Source organism: Colossoma macropomum, unplaced genomic scaffold (genome assembly GCF_904425465.1).
Source record: "Colossoma macropomum unplaced genomic scaffold, Colossoma_macropomum, whole genome shotgun sequence".
Classification (NCBI taxonomy): Eukaryota; Metazoa; Chordata; class Actinopteri; order Characiformes; family Serrasalmidae; genus Colossoma; species Colossoma macropomum.
In genome coordinates, this window is record NW_023494799.1 from 20,085,036 (window position 1) to 20,109,106 (window position 24,071).

The following is a 24,071-nucleotide window of genomic DNA, read 5'->3' on the forward strand; positions in this document are numbered from 1 at the left end:
ATGTTCAGTGAAATATAGGGTTTGTATGATTTGCATTTTGTTTTTATTTGCATTTTGCACAGTGTCCTAACTTTTTTGGAAATGAGGTTGGACATACTAAGTCTCATTATTCAGTAAGTACAGGAACTTCAGTGCAAACTGGTTGAGCTATTCTTAGGTTATAGAAGTGTGTAAACTTTGGGCCTGTTGGTGGGCCCTGGCCATGTAAGGTGTTAAATTTTAATGCTATTAATATATGTTGCTCACAATAATAATTAAATATTGTGTATTTTGTTTTAATGAGAGCATTTCGCAGCATTATCAACCCTGCTGAAAAAAGCAAACCAGTAAAGGACTCTAATGGTTTAACAGTTATTCTGATTCCAGATGCATTTGATGGTTTCCTAATGGGATCTAAAGGTGTCCTACAGGAAACTAGTGGTCTATGATGGTAACGATTTAGCCAATTCCCATTAGAAAGCAAAAATCAGGTTTTAATCCTAATAGTTCTTCAGCAAGGAAGCTTTAATGTTCTGCTTTAGTTACTGTGTGTGTGTGTGTGTGTGTGTGTTCTGGTTTCACAAGAAGGCACTTAAAGGACCCCAAAATACTGACTCCAATTCAACCAATTTGCCATTGTTGCTTCACCAGCGATAGCATCTCTCATTTTAGCACTGACCGCTCTTCTCTCAGCTGACCTCTCAGTCACCTCGCTGCATTTTCTAATATAATTACCTTTAAGTGGGCTGTTATTTTCTGCTGGCGGTATCGAGCATGAGTGTTTGTGTGTGGTAATGGAGTTTGAAGGTGCAGGCCTTCAAGCCTCTGGGAAACGGAGTGCTTCTGTGACTCGCTGCATTAGCCCTGTAATTACAGCATAGCAGGGATAGGGGCTTTTTAGGAAATTCCTTTAAGGTTGCTTAAAGCTTTCAGGTAATAAAGTGAATAGACGGAGATGAAAGCAGAAGCGGCAGCAGCTGATGGAGAACTGCTGACAGGTTGCTGGAACACAGACGGTGTGTTTTACTCAGGTGTGTGTGTGTGTACAAACACTGGAGTGCTGTGTAAACACCTGCTGAGTTTCTTTACAGTGCTGAGAGTGTGTGTCAGTGTGTGTGTGTGATGTTATATCATGACAAACATGCCCAAAGGCTCAACTTCAAATGTGTCGGGCTCTGTTCTTAACGATACGGCACTCAACAGAAAGTCCCGACCACTAAAGACAGCAGAGATACACTACACAGTGATACATTAATAATTGTAACGCAGGGATGAACATGAGTGTAGAAGTTTAGGGGGGCTTTAAAGTTTAGTAATTGTAGATGTAATTATTTTGGTTTAATTTATTTAGTGATGATTTTGAGTGTAATTATTTTGTGATCATTTTGGATGTAGTGATTTAGAGTGTAATGTTTTTGGGTGTAATATTTTTGTAGTGTTTTTGGGTGAGATTTTTTGAGCGTTGTGATTTTGGGGTAGTGATTTTAAGTGAGATTTTTTGTGTAGTGATTTTGGGTGAAATATTCATTTTATTTTGAGTGTAGTGATTTTGGGTGAGATTTTTCAAGTGTAGTGATTTTGAATATAGTGCTTTTAGGTAGGATTTTTTGTGTAGTGATTTTGGGTGAGGGTTTTTTTTGAGTGTAGTGATTTTGGGTGAGATTTTTTTGAGTGTAGTGATTTTGAATGTAGTGCTTTTGGGTGAGGTTTTTTTTTTAGAGTAGGGATTTTGTGTGAGTTTTTTTTGAGTGTAGTGATTTTGGGTGAGATTTTGTTTTGAGTGTAGTGATTTTAGGTGAGATTTTATTCATTTATTTATTTATTTTTTGATTTTTACCCAATTTTCTCCCCAAATTTAGTCGTCTCCAATTCCACCTACTAGTTAGTACTCCCCCAATCACACGATACCATCAACGCTAGGAGGGCGAAGGCTAACACAGGCTTCCTCCGAGACCTGTGAAGCCAGCCACCGCATCTTTTCGAACTGCCGCTCACGCAACGTCATTGGACAGGTGAACGCGCTTGGAGGAAAGTGCCACCCGCCAGATCTGTTACGTCAGCTAACATACGCCTGCGCTGACTGGCATCGCGTTGGGTGATGGGGGGAGGGGGAGGGGCCATCCTACCCACCCAGGGAGAGCGAGGCCAATTGTGCTCTCTTGGACTCCCGGCTACGGATGGGTGTAGCGTCACCAGGGATCGGACTCGCAATCTCATGATATGGCCAACGCTTAGACGGTCGCGCCACTCGGGAGCCCTGAGATATTTTTTGAGTGTGGTGCTTTCGAATGAGATTTTTTTTTGAGTGTTGTGCTTTTGGGTGAGATTTTTTTGGAGTGTAGTGATTTTGAGTGTAGTGATTTTGGGTGAGATTTTTTTGGTGTAGTGCTTGTGGGTGAGATTTTTTTGAGTGTAGTACTTTTGGATGAGTTTTTTTTATTGTAGTGCTTTGGGGTGACATTTTTTTGGAGTGTAGTGCTTTTGGTGAGATGTTTTTATTGTAGTGATTTTAGGTGAGTTTTTTGAGTGTAGTCTTTGGGTGAGATTTTTTTTTGAGTGTAGTGATTTTGAGTGTGATGATTTTGGGTTGTTTCACTCATGAATGTGTGTGTACACTGGAGGGCTGTGTAAACACCTGCTGAGTTTCTCTACAGTGCTGAGAGTGTATGTGTGCGTGTGAGAGAGATGGTATATCGTGACAAACATGCTCAAAGGCTCAACTTCAAACTAGTCAGGCTCTGTTCTTAATAATGCGCCCTTTAATAGAAAGTCCCAGCCACTACAGACAGCAGAGATAATACACAGATTGACACACGACTCAGAGCTGTGAGTGGCTGAGCATGCTGGAAAAATTAGTCATAGGGACGATGCTTTGTGGGTTTTTTCAGCAGGGCACCCCCTTTATGACACTCTGACACGACACTCTGCGTGTGTGTGTGTGTATGTGTGTGTGTGTGTGGAAGGGCAATAATGGAAGTATTGTGCCATCTCTCTCTCTCACACACACACACACACACACACACACAAACACACACACTTCTCTAGCTGCACAGTGTAGTGATGTTGGGTGTGATGAGTTTGAGTGTAGTGATGTTGGGTGTGATGAGTTTGAGTGTAGTGATTTTAGGTGTGATGAGTTTGAGTGTAGTGATGTTGGGTGTGATGAATTTGAGTGTAGTGATTTTGGGTGTGATGAATTTCAGTGTAGTAATGTTGGGTATGATGAGTTTGAGTGTAGTGATGTTGGGTGTCATGAGTTTGAGTGTAGTGATTTTTGGGTATGATGAGTTTGAGTGTAGTGTTGTTGGGTGTGATGAGTTTGAATGTAGTGATTTTGGGTGTAATACGTTTGAGTGTAGTAATGTTGGGTATGATGAGTTTGAGTGTAGTGATGTTGGATGTGATGAGTTTGACTGTAGTGATTGTGGGTGTGATAAGTTTGAGTGTAGTGATTTTGGATGTGATAAATTTGAGTGTACTGATGTTGGGTGTGAAGAGTTTGTGTATAGTGATTTTGGGTGTGATGAGTTTGAGTGTAGTGATTTTGGGTGTGATGAGTTTGAGTGTGGTGATTTTGGGTGTGATGAGTTTGTAGTGATGTTGGGTATGATGAGTTTGAGTGTAGTGATGTTGGCTGTGATGAGTTTGAGTGTAGTGATTTGGGGTGTGATAAGTTTGAGTAGTGATTTTGGGTGTGATGAGTTAAAATACAGTGATTGTGGGTGTGATGAGTTTGAGTGTAGTGATGTTGGGTGTAATGAGTTTGAATGTAGTGATTGTGGGTGTGATAAGTTTGAGTGTAGTAATGTTGGATATAATGAGTTTGAGTGTAGTGATTTTGGGTGTGATGAGATTGAGTGTAGTGATGTTGGGTGTGATACGTTTGAGTGTAGTGTTGTTGGGTGTAATGAGTTTGAATGTAGTGATTTTGGGTGTGATAAGTTTGAGTGTAGTGATGTTGGGTGTTATGAGTTTGAGTGTAGTGATTTTAGGTGTGATGAGTTTAAATGTAGTGATGTTGGGTGTGATGAATTTGAGTAGTTATTTTGGGTGTGTTGAGTTTAAGTGTAGTGATTTGGGGTGTGATGAATTTCAGTGTAGTAATGTTGGGTATGATGAGTTTGAGTGTAGTGATGTTGGGTGTCATGAGTTTGAGTGTAGTGATTTTTGGGTGTGATGAGTTTGAGTGTAGTGTTGTTGGGTGTGATGAGTTTGAATGTAGTGATTTTGGGTGTAATACGTTTGAGTGTAGTAATGTTGGGTATGATGAGTTTGAGTGTAGTGATGTTGGATGTGATAAATTTGAGTGTACTGATGTTGGGTGTGATGAGTTTGAATGTAGTGATTTTGGGTGTGATAAGTTTCAGTGTAGTGATGTTGGGTGTGATGAGTTTGTGTATAGTGATTTTGGGTGTGATGAGTTTGAGTGTAGTGATTTTGGGTGTGTTGAGCTTGAGTGTGGTGATTTTGGGTGTGATGAGTTTGTAGTGATGTTGGGTATGATGAGTTTGAGTGTAGTGATGTTGGCTGTGATGAGTTTGAGTGTAGTGATTTTGGGTATGATAAGTTTGAGTAGTGATTTTGGGTGTGATGAGTTTAAATACAGTGATTGTGGGTGTGATACGTTTGAGTGTAGTGATGTTGGGTGTAATGAGTTTGAATGTAGTGATTGTGGGTGTGATAAGTTTGAGTGTAGTAATGTTGGATATGATGAGTTTGAGTTTAGTGATTTTGGGTGTGATGAGTTTGAGTGTAGTGATGTTGGGTGTGATACGTTTGAGTGTAGTGTTGTTGGGTGTAATGAGTTTGAATGTAGTGATTTTGGGTGTGATACGTTTGAGTGTAGTGATGTTGGGTATGATGAGTTTGAGTGTAGTGATTTTGGGTGTGATAAGTTTGAGTGTGGCGATTTTGGGTGTGTTGAGTTTGAGTGTAGTGATTTGGGGTGTGATGAGTTTGAGTGTAATGATGTTGGGTGTGATAAGTTTGAGTGTAGTGATGTTGGGTGTGATGAGTTTGAGTGTAGTGATGTTGGGTGTGATGAGTTTGAGTGTAGTGATGTTGGGTGTGATAAGTTTGAGTGTAGTGATTCTGGGTGTGATGATTTTAAGCATAGTGATTTTTAATATGATGATTTGGGTGTGTTGAGTTTGAGTGTAATGATTTTGGGTGTGATGAGTTTGAGTGTAGTTATGTTGGGTGTGATAAGTTTGAGTGTAGTGATGTTGGGTGTGATGAGTTTGAGTGTAGTGATGATGGGTGTGATAAGTTTGAGTGTAGTGATTTTGGGTGTGATGATTTTAAGCATAGTGATTTTTAATATGATGATTTTGAATGTAGTGATTTTGGGTGTAATGATTTTAGTTTGATGATTTTAGGTGTGAAGATTTTGGGTCTAGTGTGTTTAGGTGTAGTGATTTTGGTTGTGGTAATCAGTGTGTGGGTCTGTTAGTCTGCTGTATTGGAATTTCAGCTCTTGTTGGGTCTTGGTGGGCGTTGCTCAACGTTTTGAAAGACTCGGCCTCTCTGGGAAAATGCTTTTGAAAGCTGTGTAAGCTGTTCAGTCTGTTGCTAAACCAAGAGTTTCAGTCATTCTGAGATTGAATTTCATCTCTCAGTTTGATGTATAGAGTTTCTTCTTTCTGCTTTCTTGGGTTTCTTCTTTTACCTTCTTACCAAAGTGAAATAAAATAAAATTTTCTACAGCTCTCTCTCTCTCTCTCTCTCTCTCTCTCTCTCTCTCTCTCTCTCTCTCTCTAATTATACCCTTATTACAGACTCTCAGGACCATTATTTTAGGTAGCCTGTGTGTGTGTGTGTGCGTGTGCACCTGTTGGTACTCATCATTATAAACTCCTGACTCGTTCCTCTCAGCTTTGTTCTGCCTAAAAACAGAGCGCAGGCTTGTGGGGTCAGTGTGAGGTTCACTGACTGCAGTTGTTTCTGCTGTTTTACACAAACGGCTTTAGAAGCCCAGACGATAAATAACATCATATCTGACTCTCAGTTCACTGAAACTCTTAATCAGACCAAATTAGTGTCTGTGAGTCAAAGACAAAAAATTTTATTATGATCTGAGTTTGATGAAAAGTTATTGTTGTGATTTGCATAAGGAAAACAAACATCCTTTGCTTTTTTACTGTTTTTGTCATTTTTTGATGATAAAACAAACAGAAGATACTCAGAAATGCAGACTCGAACCTGCCCAGACAGAATGGAAATCTAATAGAAATGTAGCTCATTATGGGACTAACAAAGTAAATAATTATGTAACAATGTAATTACCTATAAATGACCATATTGCGTAAGTTGAATGTAAATGTAATTGACTGTAATTCATCATAAAAATCAGCAGTCATGTGACCAAAAGACTGAATTCGGTGATACACTGAGTGGCAAAAACTCACTTACAGGCTTATGCTTTGATGGATTTATAAAATTTTAATTCAATATCTCAGATACAGTCTTGTGTAAAAGTTTGTGCACCCCTGGTCAAAGTCCATGTTGTTGTTTATTTTTTGAGAGTAAATAAGTTACATATCCTCTACAGAGACACTCTTCTGCACATTTAAGAGCACAGCTAGTGTTTATTTGCTGAATTTAACACATTGGAAACAATATTTTACACAAAATATGGCCTGTGCTAAAGGTATGGCATATTTTATGTTTTCTGTGTTATTTTTTTTTTCATCGAATAAATAGGAACTGTGCATGAAAAATAGCAGAAAAGTGCCATAAGTTTGTTGATTTATTTTCATTTAGAAAATCAAGAAAACAAGTGTACTCTGACTGTAAACATTCAAACCTTTGCATGTTACTGTATGGGACAGTGAAGAGTGAAGTGATATTAGCTCTAAATTCAGAATGAACTGAGCTCTGTTGTTGTCCACTTACGTTTCCAGAGTAAAATGATTTCAGTTTAGCGTTTATTTGCTCTTGCGTTTGTTGCTGTGACCGCTGAATGTGTCCGTCTGTAATGAGATGCTGAAGGTTTCTGACTAAAGCAGCTTTGAGCCATTCAATGCTGACCCCCCCACAGAGAGAGAGAGAGAGAGAGAGCAAGGGAGGGAGGGGGGGAGCCTTCAGCGTTTCAGAGTGAATGGGGGGCCGTCCCACAGCTAACAAAAGCTACAAAAGCCCAAACGCTCTGAAGCCCTGGAGCTCACGGCTGAGCTTTGTGCTTTCGTTTCACCCACTGTTGAACCAAACTGGACTTATTTTTACTTTTAAACTTTATTTTTAGCTCGTTTTACACCACAGAGTGGATCTGAAGTCTGGACGGATGGATTACTGACCACTTTCTCTCTCTCTCTCTCTCTCTCTCTCTCTCTCCCCCTCTTTCTCTCTTTCTATGGTCAGATCTACACGGACTGGGCGAATCATTACTTGGCAAAATCAGGACACAAGCGGCTGATTAAGGACCTGCAGCAGGATGTCAGTGATGGAGTTCTGCTGGCGGAAATCATCCAAGTTGTAGGTAAGAGAGTGACTTTGATTATCCTTTTCTTATACTGATCCTGTCAATTTTATATCTTAAACTGCACAGAGCCAGCAGTCATATGATGAATTAGACAGATATTAATCACTTTTATGGGTCTTAATAATACTTAACAATAACTCATAATCATTTTTGCATAATTTCTCATTTAGTTAAAGTTATTTAATTAATATGCCTTAAAGTGGGACGTTCATGAATGTGAAGGAGTTAAAGGAGTAGCTCAGCTAAATAAGCTAACAATGATGGAGATGACCCTCAATTTTAATGGTGTCATTTACATAATGCTAACTAACACCCATTTACTTTCATTCATTGTTAGCAACATTAGCATTTCAGACTGAACTCTTCCTTTAAGTGTACAAACAGTACAATCTCTGAATACTCCATATACGTAATGGTTATCAGAGTGACAACTGGAATGTAGAAGGCTGAAGGTCTTAGTTGACATTGCTTCTGTGCAACTAGCTGCATGCTGTGAGTTCCCTGCAACATTATTTCCGTGCAACTTGACAGTTACAAAATCCAAAAAGAGTCAAAGTTGCACGCAACACATTCAGTTACTCCGCTAATTGAAAAAGTTAGCAGTTTTGATAAATGACATCATATTAAATTAATAGTTATGTAGCCATTGCGTTTCTGCTTGCATCCCACAATCACTGCAGTTTCATCACTGAGCATGTCTCGGTCTCCTTTAGCTACTGAACAGAAGAATAAACGGTGGCACAAGCAGACATTTAAACAGCTGGTAGCGTTAGCTGGCTAGTTAAACTGGTTGTTTACAGAAATGTTAGCTTTGAGAAACTCACGTTTGTTTATTGCTTAGAAAACTGACACAATGAAAAACATACAGCCTTACATAAAAGGAATCAAGACGATCTGCTATTCAGCTGCCCAATAAACCACATTCTGTTTTATTTTATTCTCCCTTCATCCAGTGATGTTGTTTAGAACATAATAAGAGTTTTGATTGGCTGTTTCATGAAACTTGTTCAGTCGAGACGGTTGTGACTGTTGTGGCTCAGTTTCGAATGAGTTGCAGGAAACTTTGCATTAAATCATGTCAGTGTCACCAATTAGCCAAACGTGATTTAGTTTCGTGCAGGTTTCAAGCAACAAAAGTTGCATGAAAGTTTCATCATCTACAGTGCTGGTGGTGGGAACCAGAGATCATGATGACCAGCAAAGCTACACATGTCTCCTATAGAGGTTTTTATTTGTATTGTTGGTAAAATAGGCAAGTTTATTTATGTAGTATATACCATACACAAAGGCAATTTACATAAATAAAAGCAAAAGGAGTATCAAAAGCAAAAATAAAGACAAAGTGCTTAAGAATGAAAAACAATAAAAAAGTGTTTAAAGAAACATAAAGTATAAAATACAAAATAAAAACATAAAAGGGAATCAAAACAAAGGAGTTAATTGTTATTAAAATTCGCTTATTAAGGGTAAAGTGCAGTAAGAATAGAGTGCGAGTCTCAGAGCTCAATCACAGACGCATGAAAAGAGAAATGTTTTAACCTGGATTTGAAAACTGGGGCTCATCTAAGATCTTCTGGCAGTTTGTTTTGGTTGTATGCAGCATAAATGCTGCTCAAAATAGTGATATTTCTGAACAAATAAGTTTTCTTTGGGAACTATTTTGCCTCACAATGCCCTACATATTATGTGTCCCTCCACCGTTAATGGACTTTAAGCCCAAAACTGTCTGAAAACTATCATAAAACATTGTCTCAGACATCAGGCAGTGAATTCATAACCATTTCGTGTAATAACTTTCTGTGAGGGAGCTTTTAGAGGTGGACGTGTGGTTCTTATCACCACCACTGTGAACAATTCTGACTTGGTCATCTTTACCTTTATTAATGACACTTGTTAAATGCTTTCACGACTTTTAATAAACACATCCTTCTCCTAAACAAAGTTAGTCTTGTGGGGAACTTGAGGCTATTCTTGGTTCCCGCCCTTCCATCAGCTGTTAGAACCTCATATTTCTCCATCCGCTGCTCCTGCTGACCATCCTAGGAGTCTGCCCCCACTCCATCTGCCCCACTAGCCCCCCACCCGACTACCCCACTGCCCTATGGCCCACTTGTAGCTGTAGTGGCAATAATAGTGGTACAAGTGGCTTGAGATTATAAACGTCAGTAAATTTTACATTTAAAACAGATGAACAAACATTCAATTAATATTGTAAATAAAAAAGGATCCAAATATGCTATCCAAAACTTTGTGACATGGACTGTTCATGAGCGTTGCAGCATCACCACAAGTCAGCCTGCTTTTCTGTTGTGGAGGAACGTTTTGCCTCTAAACGTTGAAAGAACTGGACGACTTCATAGCCTCATTCACTTACAGTGGACATGGCACATTAGCATCCCCAGTCTCCATCAGTGCGTGTTTTATATAAGTGTCATTGTTTTCAATTGAATTATGCTTTTTCTTCTTGGTATTGTTCTCTCTTTTCTCTTTAGTGGTTAGTTTTCGTTTAAAGATGCTGTAAAAAGCTTGTTAATGTCAGTTTCTTCCTTTTTTCTTTGTGCTAGCTTTAACTGAAAGGAGCTAAGAAACCATAAATAGACATGACATAGGAGGATATGTTTAATACTACACACGATTAACATGTAAATTGCAAGAAATAAACTTTAAACAACTAATTAAGAACATACCATTATAATAATATTTTATTATGTTATTATATTACATGAATATTAAAAACAAAATACTGTATTCCAGCAGTTAGTCTATTGCCCTGCTCACTGCTAGCCCACTGCCAAACCATCCACAGCCTGTTTTTTGGGTTAATAAACATTGCTCATTGAAACACTGTGTTCAGTTATTATGAATAACTGACATATGCATAAGTTTGAACACAACAGTAAAATGACTCTTTTTTTTTTGGATTTTCTAGGTGAAATTAAGCTTGCACATTCTCTGTTTTTCCAATACGTTAAACTATTTGCATATGACATATTGGAAAAATCTAAAATGTGTTTTATTTTTTGGCATTGTTTATTTTCCAATATGTTAAATTCAGTAAACAAACAGTAGTTGTGCATTAAAATGTGCGTAGAGTGTGTAGAGGATGTGTTGACTTATTTTCAATTCCCAAACAGCTGTAAGTGAGCATAAACAAATAGAAACAAACAATTTTAAAATGCTAATGTAAAGAAATGCGTTAATTTATAGAGCACTTTCATCACAATCACATTGTGATGAAAGTGCTCTATAAATAAGTGCATAGTCACACAGAGACGCTGCCATGTGTGTTTAAAGGCTGTTATTTGATATCTCCTCTCAGCAGCATCAGTGGAGCCACTTTGCTCCTTTTGCCCTGGAGACAAGAGGACATAACACAACAGACAAGTGCTGCTGAAACATGATCTCTCTCTCTCTCTAATGCATGTGCCTGCTTTTGAAATGATTGCACAGTTTTGAGAACCTTTTGTGGAGCTGCAAAATATATCAGTTGTTAATCCTCATCATGATGTTGGTCTTTGCAATACTGATGCCATGGGAACTTATACATCTAACCTACTCCAGGATCAAATAAGTTTGAGATTTAAGATCATAAATAGCTCTTGGACAAATCAGGGACAGCCTTCTGACCAACTGGGGACAGACTTCTAACCAATCAGGAATAGTCGTTTGACCAATCAGGGACAGCCTTCTGTCCAATTCAGGGAAGCTTTCTGAGCAATCAGGGACAGTCTTTGGATCAATCGTGGGACAGGCTTTTGAATCAATCAGGGACAGAGTTGACAGCCTTCTAAACAATTGGGAACAGAATTCTGACCAATTGAGGACAGGCTTTTGGCCAATCAGGGACAGAATTCTGACTAACCAGGGACAGACTTCTGACCAATTGTCTCCATCTAAAGTAATTTTCCGGCTCCATTGTAAGCATCTACTGCAGCTCTGGAGTGTCTGAGGCCTTTTGATATTTATATTTACATTTAATTCTTACAACTCAAAATGTTAATGAGTTCTGTAGTGATCAGTGACATAAGTAAATCAGTGATTCAGGGAACAGTCAATTAGAGAGCCAGGAGAGAGACTCCTTTGTAATATGTATAATGTATAGACACATGTATAGGTCCAGTTCGGCTCTGTTTGTCGTGATGCTTTTTAGTACCTGAAACTGGTTATGTATGTGATACAATCTCTCATCTAATGTGTAAAATAAGAAGCTATTCTGTTAAAAACTGACATTAAATCTGAAACGCTCTGTTTCTCTGAACCTGTTAGGATTGTAAAGCTGTGCTGTACGTCCAGTTTAAGTTCAATATAGTGAGGTAACAAGTTGTTTACTCACATGGACTCACTGTGCTTATTCACCTGACCTGTAATACGTTTCCACCCCCTCCTCCTCTTGCACTGTAGGTGGTATAGTGTGCCCTGTGATGGAGCTCCACCATGGGGCCCATCAGGCCTGTGGTGCAGGAGTCTCAGGCTGTCACTGTATGTGTGTGTCAGCTGGGAGTGTGAACGGCCTCTTGTTAGCAGCTGTGAGAGGGCTGGGCCCACACGTACACACACACACACACACACACACACACACACACACACACACACACACACACACATTGTACCTGAACACTAGCAGTTATCAAAAGGGAATCCACACATTTTTCCAATATTTCTGCATGACTGGGTGTGTGAGATGTAAACAGAGTGATTCAGATTGGTTTGGTGTGAAATGGTTCAGACTTTTTTACAGTGGTGGTGATAGGAACCAGAGATCACCATGACTACAGCACAAATATAGACATTTTATTTACTATTCAAAACCAACAGTGAACCTAAACAAGTCTTCTGAGTTTTATATGGAATGTTGATGATGGGAAAATAGGAGAAAATCTGAAAAGTTTTCTTTGGCTAAAACAGTGTCTGAGTGTATTCATAACTATTTCATGTAAAACCTTTCTGTGAGGGAGCTTTTAGAGTTGGAGGTCTGGTTCCTGTCACCACCACTGTGAACAATTCTAACTCAGTAAGTTTCTCTAGAACGGAATGTTTCACACCAAACCACTCTGAACGACTTTGTCTACATCTCATTGACTTTACATCATTATTTGAAGTAATAATAGTACAATTAATGATGTAGTTCCATCATGAACTGTGTTAATATTTGATTTCTATTCTGTATGGACAGGTTTGTATGGACAGGTTTGTTTTGACAATAACTTTTCATTTTTCATTTTCAATTCAGATCATAATAAAATATCTCCTCTTCTACTTACAGACATTAATGTGCTCTGGATTGAAAGTTTAGAATCTGCACTTTCCACACAGCCCTCTTGTTTCAGTCTGAAATAATTCAACAGAATGTAAGAAGAGTCTCTTTTCTTTATTTCAGCCAATGAAAAGATTGAAGACATCAATGGCTGTCCGAAGAGCCGCTCTCAGATGGTGAGTTCTGCTGTTTTATTTCTTTTTACAGTCCCTGGGTGTGAACTTTATTATCTCTAGAATGGACTGGCGGCACTTCGAGCGTGTTCGCGACCAGCCGGCTGTTTTTATCAACCTAATAAAACACTAATACGTTAAAATCTGCCATAAAATTGTTCCTTTTCTGACTGCAGTCAGCCTGTGGAATTGATGTGAACCTCTGTTTTATTCTCTGCCTTTGTGCTCCTACGGTTTGCCTTTTCTGAAACATCTGCTGGAACGCTGCAGAAGCGTTTTAGTGGACCAATTTGGGTTTGGAGCAGAGCCAAACCTGCCCGGTCAGATTATTATAGACAGAAAAGAGAAACGTCTCTATTTTAGCCAGACCCAGAGCTAGCAGAACGCTCACAAAGAGGTTAAGTGTCATCGGTAATGCGAGAACTGGCGGCTAACGGCTGTGGTCAGTCGGCTAGTCTGGATTAGAGAGGTCAGCGTAGTTCTGATTGGGGGGATGTTCCTCTGATGAGGGGTTTCCTGCTTCGCGGGGGGATCTGAAGTGGCGGTGTGTTTGCATGTTTGTTTTTGTAGATTTCTTTGAGGTTTTTTTTGGTTCTCTGCTGGTGAGTTAAAGCATTACAGATGGATAAGGGTTTTGAGTGATGAAGATCTGTGATGGAACAGTTTGAAGGAACTATTTGGAAACCACTGTAGAAGGTCCTATCCACGCTGCTACTGTAGTTTGATTTCAATTCAGCCTAATGAGAAACTGCAGAACAGACTCAATTTATATCACGATATCTACATTTAGAGTCAGTTATTCATTCAACCTAATGAGAAACTGTAGAACAGACTTGGTTTACATCACAATACCTACATTTAGAGTCAGTTATTCATTCAACCTAATGAGAAACTATAGAACAGACTCAGTTTATATCACAATACCTACATTTAGAGTCAGTTATTCATTCAACTTAATGAGAAACTGTAGAACAGACTCAGTTAATATCACAATACCTACATTTAAAGCCAGTTTTTCATTCAACCTAATGAGAAACTGTAGAACAGACTCAGTTTATATCACAGTACATACATTTAGAGTCAGTTATTCATTCAACCTAATGAGAAACTGTAGAACAGACTCAATTTATATCATAATATATGCATTCAGAGTCAATTATTTATTCAGCATAATGAGAAACTATACACTCAAGGGTTCTTCAGTAAAAGGAAATGGTTCTGTTTAGAACCACAAGTTGTATATAGAACCATTTCATGCTTAATGTGTTCTGTGCATGGTGATAGTTCTTCAGATTGATGGAGAATGTGTTATACATGGTTCTATATAGAAATGAAAATCGTTCCACAGTCTTAAAAAAAGATGGTTCTTCTAGGATTCTTCAGTAAAGAAAATGGCTCTACGTAGAGCCATGAACACTCAAAGAACCCTTTGCATGATTAAAGGGTTCTTTGCATTGTGAAATGTTCCTCAGATTGATGGAAAATGTGCTGCAGATGGTTCTACATAGAACCTTTTTGAAAAGAGTTCTATATAGCACCAAAATGATGCTTCTATTGTTACAAGCTTGACATCATAAAAATAGAAGAGCCCTTTTTAGGTGCTATGTAGAACACGTTCTCCATCAATCTGAAGAACAATTTCACCATGTAGAGAATGATTTAAGCATGCAAATGGTTCTTTGAGTGTTCATGGTTCTAAATAGAACCAGTCCACTTACTAAAAAACACCTGAAGAACCGTCCTTTTTAAGAGTGTAGCTCACTGGCCACTTTATGAGAAACACTTATATAGCCGTTTTATGTTGATGATGGGAAAATAGTGGAAAATCTGAAAGAACAAGTTTTCTTTGGGGACTATTTTGCCTTACAGCGCCCTGCATGTATCCCTCCCATGAATGGATGAATTTTCAGAACTCAAAACTATCATAAAACAATGTCTCAGACATCAGGCAGTGTATTCATAACCATTTCATGTAATAACTTTCTGTGAGGGAGCTTTTAGAAGTGGACGTCTGGTTCTTATCACCATCACTGTGAACAATTCTGACTTGGTAAGAACGGAGTGATTCACAGTGGACAGATAAGGTGGGTGTTTCTTATAAAGTGGCCAGTTAGTGGAAGATTTCAGCTTGAGTTGCTAAAGCTAGTGAACAGAGCTGGTAGACACACATGCATAACGTGATTCCTCCAGAGATATTGGCCATTCTTTCAGTAGTTATTCTTTATTTTGTCTCAGAACCCTCCGCTAATGTTACATAATAAGCCGCTTTGCTGGAGAGGGTAAGTGAGGGGTCAGTAATAAGAGGGTCCAGACAGTCGGGACATTGTTACTCTCATCGTTGTTGTGTGTGTGTGGGTTTAGAGTTGGTGCCTTTAATATTGAAGTGGGTTTATGTTGGGTTATTATAGCTTTTTCAGAAGCAAAAACAATTTCAGCTAATGATCTGTACACAATGCAGCTATTAGCGTAATGGCTGTGCGTGCACCTGCTACCCGCACTGCTTCAGTGACTTCAAACACACACACACACACACACAAACACTTCATATAGCAAACTCTGGCATTAAAACAAACTCTACATTTACATTAAACAGCATTTGGCAGGCGCTCTTAAGGGGAGGCACTTAAAGGGGAATTCCACCAATTTTTCAAAATTTCTGCACATTTCTATGGTGATTCAGCGAGGTTTGGTGTGAAATGCCACTTTATTACAAACACTTCCCTTAGCTCCACTGTGTAGGTAACTTTTGTCATTAATTTGTTTGACACATTTACATGCACATGATTTACATGATTTGCAACCTGCCAGTAAACTCAGATAAGAAGAAGGAAGTGACATAAAACTCCAACTTGATGCTGCAACTTTTTTTTATAAACATGGAGTCACTTTACTGGCAATATGAATACACATCATCTAGATCAGGGGTGTCAAACTCAGCCTCTGAATGATGCTGAGAATGCATGTGTTTTTATTTTATTGTTAAATATCATTTTGCTATAACCTGAACTGACCATTGTTTATTCAAAAGATGCCAAACGTCAACAGCAAAATATAGGCACTTGTAGTAAACCTTGAAATACTGAATAAAAACTTGAAATATTAAAAAAAAGATAAATCTTTTAAACCTGCTTGTTTGCTTGATTTAGACACCTGCCATCTTTTCTTTGCTGTAACTTTATTCACTCTTGTGATCGGTTTTTTAGCTAGTGTGTTTGGTAATTTGACTAGTGTGGAATTGTGTAGAATTGTGATGTAACCGCTGTCCCATGGATTGTTGTTGGGAGAGGGGGTTTGGAGCACACATTATGTTGTAGTGCATGCTTGGGGACTGTAGTGCAGCACCTTGTGAAAGAGGCTAATATTAATTGAAAATCAAAATAATTTCACAGGCCAGATAGAATTAGGCCTTATGTTTGACACATAGGAGCTAGAAAAAAGATATTCCAATTCTTGTCAAGCATGTAGTCAGTTTCAGCATCACACCAAAAGTATTTTGTTGCCATTTCATTGGTGCTGGGTTAAACGCTGCTTGCTATTTCCAGGACAGCACTCTGTTTGTGCACATGCACAGACTAAGCAAAACAAAAGAAATCAGAGTAAAGGCCTACTCAAACCAAGTCTGATTGTTACGGATTAAACATGAAACTTCTGAAAACAAACACACGTATATGAAAGTCAGAAAGACTCTAGACCTTACTCTGATCTAAGAAATTAGAGTATGTTGTTTACTTAACCATTTGAATAATCAGATAACTGCAGAAATCAGATTATGATCAGATTATTGAGTGCATGTAATCGCACTCACTTTGGCACTTTAAAAAGCAACACGCTGACTATAAAAATGTGAAAGCTATAAAAATTTATGCCGGAGCAGAGCTGAAAGGCTGGCAATGACAGTGAGTACATTACAGTAACTGTATATGGCTGTTTTTAGTTTATCCAGGTGCGTCCTAGTCTGTTCATGCTCATAAGGAAACGCAAACAGCTTCCCGATCTGAATGGTCTTTTTTAATGAGAGGAGCAACAAGCAGAGCCTCAAATTCCCCCTCTGATGTATGGAAATACCTACAGAGTTGCTCACTATGTTAAAATTCGCTCTGTATTTTCGCCCGAAAAATACATATTCTGAAAATTAGATGACTGAGCTAAAATTCCTCTCGCTTTATCACATTTCTTTCAGCAAATGACCTACAGTTAATAACTCTGACCAGCAAGGTGCAGAGGTGTGTAGTAGTGTTACATTTACACAAGTACATGTACTTCAGTGAAATACTGACAGATTTGCTCTCTGCTGAGTATTTTTAAATATTAATACTTTGACTTCTACTCGAGTATATTAGTGAGTCACCTTTTTGCTCAGTTAGCCATTCATATTTAGCTACTAACCCCTATTTTTGTGTTCAGTTTTGCTCTGTTTTGATGGAGACAACATCTGTGCTGCTTTGTGATTAGTCACATCTCTGACTGGAGCTTTAGCATTTTATTTTAGACTAAAAGAATAGCAGAGTTTTACAGTCTTCAGTTCATGTGCTGATAGATGCTGAATTTCCACTGCAGTTCTGTAAGTTACTCAGTACTACAAGCAGTTGTCTGATTCTGATACTTTGGTACTCGCACTCAAGCCATTTTTTATCAATACAAAGTATCAGTACATGTACGTGAGTATGAAAGTAAACTACTCTATCCACCTCCGCCAAGGTGAGGCTGACAAAGTGTGCAGGGAGATTTTATCCTCTCCACTTTTCTATCCTCTCGCCATCCTTTGTTCTCTTGTTAATTTTTGACTGACTCATCTGTCTGATGGCTGGCCACACATGCTCTCTGTCTCTCTTTTCTGCCCACCGATGGGTCAATGATTGTTTTTCTAGTGGTTCATGGTGTCTGATCCATCCTCGCCTTTGAAGCAATAGTTGTGGTGAAAAATCCAGCCTAATAAGTCCAACATCAGTCACCAAACATGGTCTGTTAAGGTGGGGTAAAGAATTGTGTGATTTTGTTTGTGAAACTGTTTAAATTCTTGTTGAAATCAGTTTAATCACTCACCCACGGAGATAAATCCCCCACCCCCCTCCTGGCCCCCCACACTAACCAGACTGGCTGTGTCTCAGGGCTGTTGACACAGGAGTGTTAAAACACACAGGATATCTCCTCTATTCTTTGTGTGTGGTCATGTGTGTGTTGCAACTGTACATGGTTGGAAAGTGCATTAAAGTAGCTCTGATAGAGTATGTGGGTAACTGTGACATATCATAGTTCAGTCAACATGCCATTTGTCTTAGGGAATCTAATTAAAGGGAGAATGGTGCACTCCACATGTACACTGACAGATTTGAAGCCATAACATGTAAAGCTGGCAAGAACTTGTCTGTGTAAAGCAGGGCTGGCCAGGTGTGGCCCAGGGGCCAACTTTCTTTCGGCCCACCAGAATGTTACCGTAACCACAATGCCCTAAACTAATAAGAGAACAAACCCATTTTTATTAAAAAAAAACATTGCACCAAAGTCTGTCAAAGCCAGACTTTACAGGAGAAGGCAAAACATTTCTTAACTTTTGATGTAAGTTAATGTAAAGAGGTTTTATTCCAAGTGATTTTGAATTTTCCGTTGGTCCATACAAGTTGTAGAAAAATAAAAATTCATAGTGGATGGATACGTTTTTTTTTTGTACAGCGACAATATCCTACCTTTTTCCTGATTTTTACCTCTGAAGTCCATTCATGACATTTGTGTCGTTTTCTGTACCAAAAAACGTTTGATTCATTTAATTTTTACATGATCATTTTTCCTTCCTCTCTACATTCCTTTGAATAAATGAGGCTGTTTTTGTTACTATGTCTTTAAGACTGAAACATGCAACTATTAGCTCTGTTCTAATTGGCTGCCCTTCATACTTCAGTATGAATGGGCGGAGCTAAACTTTTATAGGCAGAATAGATGGAAATATGTAAATACATTGTTTTTTAATGACTTCACAAAAAAGAGTTCAAAACCGACTATTTTTGCAGCTTAAGTTCCATATATGGACTGTGTGGACTGGGGAGTGTGCGGCACTTTGAAATACTGTGTCAAACTGTTTTATTCAAAAAAGCAAGGAAATTTTAGTTTTACATGATACAGACCCTTTAAAAAAGTTTTTTCTAATGCTGTGGTGTTTCTGAACGGCTGAAATAATCTGTGCTTGTTGTACATATTTAAAAAAAAGCAGAGCTGTTGGGTTTAGTGAAGTGTGTATGTGATTGCTTGGAGCTTCCTTTGTCTGTATGTATTACAGTTCTCCTGCTCAGGTTCTGCCTTTTTCTCTCTCTCTCCCAGTCTTGCCTTCCTCGTGTCTCCTCAGCTCTATCTTCTGCTTATCAGAGGCTACCTGTGTCCTGTGTGTAACCCTGCTGCGTTATCAGTGTTTTCTGCCGTTTCTTGCTTTGTGTCAGTGTTTCTTTGCGTCAATATTTAACATCTTTACCATAAAACAAGCAGGTAAAGAGCTGAAAACTGAACAGAAACAGCCATTAATGGTCAATATTAAACATCTATCGGATCAGAGCTCGGAAAATCCTAGGGCTGAATCTCAGACGGCTCACTGCTCCCTATATAGTGAACTATGCGAGTTATGAAATTTTGTCTTTTTTCCACCCAAATATTGGTCTTTATGTCCAGTATGAATTGTGCTCACATGGCTGAATCAGAGTGGTTCTCTGTTAGACACACTGAACTCTGTTTAGATGCAGCAGCCATTATTTTAAGACCTGTGTGCTGCTCTTTGTAGGGAGAAGGGAGCCGTTTGAGATTCTGCCTGAAACAGTTGGTGGCAGTGCTTTGTCACCTGGCTGAGCGGATTTATGGGGTTCTGCTGGAGAAGAGCGCCGGCGTTTGACCGTTTCTGCTGTAAAACGTGAACTTGCGATGCCTTGATAGTGAGCAATAACGGCTTTAGTGACTAAACGTGTTTTGGGTTCAGAATGTGCTGAGTGTTAGAGTAACTCACCACAGTCAGCTCCATTTTAAAGGAGGGAGTTTATCGGTTTTTGCAAATTAACTCTTCAAATGTTCTCCATAATTAGGTAGTTAAGATGTAAACAGAGTCGTTCATGGTTTGGTGTGAAACGCTCCGTTCTAGAGAAACTTACCGAGTCAGAATTGTTCACAGTGTTGGTGATAGGAACCAGCCGACATGAAATGGTTATGAATTCACTGCCTGATGTCTGAGACACTGTTATGATAGTCTTGAGAACTTAAAATCCGTTCATGGTGGAGGGATACATGCAGGGTGCTGTGAGGTAAAGTACAGACAAAGACAACTTATTATTTTTAGATTTTCCACTATTTTTCCATCATCGACATTCCATATAAAACTCAGAAGACACGTGTAGGTTCACTGATGGTTTTGGATATGATTCCTCATCAGCTTGTCTGAACCCTAACAGACCCCCCACACTCATCACACATCATATATATGCCGCTGTAATACTGCAGTAATGATGCAGCATCTTACATGATAGCCTATACATGTCTCTCTATCCATTATTCCAAAACAGATAACATATATACACATACAGAGCACAGTAAGCCCCACCCCTCCACGCCCTACTGACCTACTCAACCACCCACTAACATACAGTCGTATCTCTGAGGGTCTGGCCTGGAAGTAGGACACTGACACAGCCTGCATTCTTCACAGGATCGAGATGGCAATCAGCTTTCGCGAATATTCCAGCTTCACTCGGGAGATGCTTATCCTCCTGCTGTTTGGGCTGGACTTACAGAGAAGCTGATAAACCCAGGAAAGAGATAAACGAGCTCAGGTTAAACCCAGAGCAGATGAGATGATCCTTCCACTCTTTAGTGAAAGCAAAGAGAGCGTGTGATGACACATCAAATGAAGCATCTGCATTTCTACAGGAGATGAAGGCAAAAAACTTCAGGATTAAACCAAGTTTGCCAAAATAAAATCAAATGTATGCAGTTTCTTCTCATCTCAAATGACTTTTACAGTAAGAATATAGAAACCATAAGGTATGCATTTGTGCTTTTGTTACAGGAAATGTCAGAAACAAAGCAGAGGAATCAATGAGGAAAGAAAACAAAAAAGATGGTTCTTTAGGGGTTCTTTAGTAAAGAAAATAGTTCTATATTAATCAATCAGTCAACCTTTATTTTCACTCTGAAATACATTGAGGGTGACCCTCATTTTTTAATATAGCTGAGCATTTACAACATTAAAGGAATTAAAAAAAAGGAATTTAATCAGGTGAAACTAAAATTAACCAAACTACATAAACAAATTAACAGAAAAATCAGTAAAGATAAATGGCAAAATAACTAAGAGAACAATTGAGATTTGATTAAGAAGGAGAAACATGATTAAACAAGATAGTAAACCAATTAATGAGATTTCAACATAAAAGGATAAATTGGCAAATTAACATGTTAAACAGTCAAGTAAAAAGATTATAATATAAGGCTCAAATGCACACAGCAGAAGCAGAGACACTGTAAATAAAAACACGAGGACTTTAGAGGGGAATTCCACTCGTCTTTCAAAATTTCTCCATAATTGAGTGTGTGAGATGTAAACAGAGTGGTTCAGAGTGGTTTGGTGTGAAATGGTTCAGACTTTTTTACAGTGGTGGTGATAGAAACCAGAGATCACCATGACTACAGCACAAATATAGACATTTTATTTACTATCCAAAACTACCAGTGGACCTACACGTGTCTTCTGAGTTTTATTTGGAATGTTATCCAACAAAAGGAAATTATGTTGGCCTAAATAAAGCATTCTAATGTTTAACTGTTTGACAGTTCCGAAATCTAATCAGCTGTACTGACGTTATAATCTGATTGGCTCTTATGGTTCCAGAATTGAACTGGCTGAATTGTGAATTTAAGCTGAGCTGGGCGGTATGGCAAAAAATATAATATTGCGATAGTTCAATGAATTTTCATGATACACAGTATATTGCAGTATTCATTTTTTCAGACATCTGATCAGTTGGAACAGAGATAAAACAAGCCAGTAGAGCTACATTCTAAAAATAAATCAAAAATTGTGAGAACTCTCTTTATAATGAAATGAAACATGCAGTTGGTCAGTGTCTACAAGTACTGACGATATACACCATGTGTTCAGAAAAGGATACTGTATTGTATTATGACATAATTTATCACAATAATGGTATATATTGTCATATTGCCCAGCCTTGTTCTAAAGTCTGATTGGCTGAGAAATGTTTTAACACCATAAAAGCCTTAATAGACATACACATGTGCTCACATATAAACTGAATTCTGAATTAATACACATTTATTATTAAAAAACACTGTTGTTTGTTGTTCAGAATAATCTCTGACTGTTATGTTTCTTAGCAACTATAACCCACTGTTAAAAAACTACATTTCATGGTGGTGAAGATGCTTGTGGTGATCATTATTATTATTAAATAACTGAAATTATGTATTGATCAGTGGTGTATTTTATCATTTTGTATTTTGTGGTAGTTTTGTAAAAGCAGTAATCCACTGTCAACTGTATGTTATATCGAGTTTATTCCACACCTAATACCTAATACCTAAAACCCTGTAACTGTGGGTAAATCACTGTAATGTTTGACCTACAGTGGATTACAGCTTTAATAATGAATATATCAATCACACTATGTAGCAGTATCACTTCAGCTGAGGAATAAACTGCATGAACAGTGAACAGTCTAGAAGATGTTTTTATTTAGATTGGTTATTTTTACCCTGAGTGCTGGGGTGGGGGTATTTTAAAGGGACAGTGGAATTTAGAAGAGGCCCCATAATTCCACTCTGTGACCCCCGTCGAGTACAGCTGTCACCCAGCAGCAGCTGGACAGTGTTTGTGTGAGATCAGTGACACAGCAGATCAGAAACAAACGCCGGTTTGGTACTGTTGCATCTACACGTAAAAGTCTATGAATGTGCAGGTATTTCATTGTGTGTATATAAAGGGAAATTCCACCAATTTTTCAAAATGTCTTCATAAATGAACTGTTGACAGAGTGGTTCGTCAGAGTGTAAAACGCTCCATTCTAGAGAAACTTACAGAGTCAGAATTGTTCACAGTGGTGGTGATAGGAACAAGACGTCCACCTCTAAAAGCTCCCTCACAGAAAGTTATTACATGAAATGGTTATGAATACACCGCCTGATGACTGAGACACTGTTTTATAATAGTTTTGTGAACTTAAACTCCATTCATGGTGGAGGGATACATGCAGAGGCAAAACAGTCCCCAAAGAAAACATATTATTTCAGATTTTCCACTATTTTCCCATCATCAACATTCCATGTAAAACTTAGAAGACTCGTGTAGGTTCACTGGTGGTTTTGGATAGTAAATAAAATGTCTATATTTGTGTTGTAGAGGCTCTATAGTGACCAAACAGACACCAAACCAGACCAGTTTTGGAGTTGTGGAATTTACCAGTGATTTTCTCACTGTTTGATACAGTTCTGGTAATATCACTGTTTTTTGTTGAGCGCCTTTTAACAAGATCTGGACTGATTGTTAAAAGTTCAGATTCTTTTGAAATTGAACTTTCTCACAGGTACTTTTTGCTGAACTCCCTCTGCTGGTTTAGTAATTGCAAAGCTGCTCTGTGCTGATGCTTTGTGTATATTTGTCTTTAACACTTAGCTTCATGTTTATCAGTGTGTCTTCTTTGTTTTGAAGAGCAGGTTTTGTCTAAATAATGATTTAATTTAGGTTTCGGTTTATTTAATTCAACTGTTCGGAATCCTGCTGGTCCCCTTTTGACCTGCTGGAGTACAGATGAATCAGAGTTTGTGTGTTCTGATATTGCTCATTGTTTACTCTGTAAAACCAGCCGTTGGAGCTCTGATATAAACGCTGATGATGTCATGCAGCTACAGCTGGGTTTGTACTCCTAAGGCGTGTTCCAGAAATTAAACGTTTATTATGTTGGAACCTTTTCGAGGGCAGTTTCAGCGTCATTTGAAACGTTTCCTGTAGTAGCTGTGACAGTGTAGGTCACTATATAAAGCAGCAAAGACTCCAGTCGAGCTCCAATTTCCAAAACATGACCATCTACAGTTCACTGAAAAAGATATATATAATAATATATATAAAGACAAGCCAAACAGGAAATTCTTAACAAACACTGTTATGAACATCTTTTTATTTCTTATATATCTAAGTCATTCT

General features: G+C 38.4%; 2 protein-coding genes across 2 annotated transcripts in view; both read left to right on the forward strand.

Moving 5' to 3' along the window:
* The window catches only part of nav2a (neuron navigator 2a), a 343,940-nt gene that overhangs the window by 174,408 nt on the left and 145,461 nt on the right, over nt 1-24,071 (forward strand). Inside the window, exons 2-3 of the mRNA XM_036587379.1 lie at nt 7,339-7,456; nt 12,837-12,889. Coding sequence (XP_036443272.1) covers nt 7,339-7,456; nt 12,837-12,889 — 171 coding nt within the window. The remainder of the gene's footprint in view (nt 1-7,338; nt 7,457-12,836; nt 12,890-24,071) is intronic.
* On the forward strand, nt 4,040-5,664 carry LOC118819536 (keratin-associated protein 5-4-like). The gene has a single exon (XM_036587380.1). The coding sequence runs from the start codon at nt 4,065-4,067 to the stop codon at nt 5,103-5,105; it is 1,041 nt and encodes a 346-aa protein (XP_036443273.1). The 5' UTR covers nt 4,040-4,064; the 3' UTR covers nt 5,106-5,664.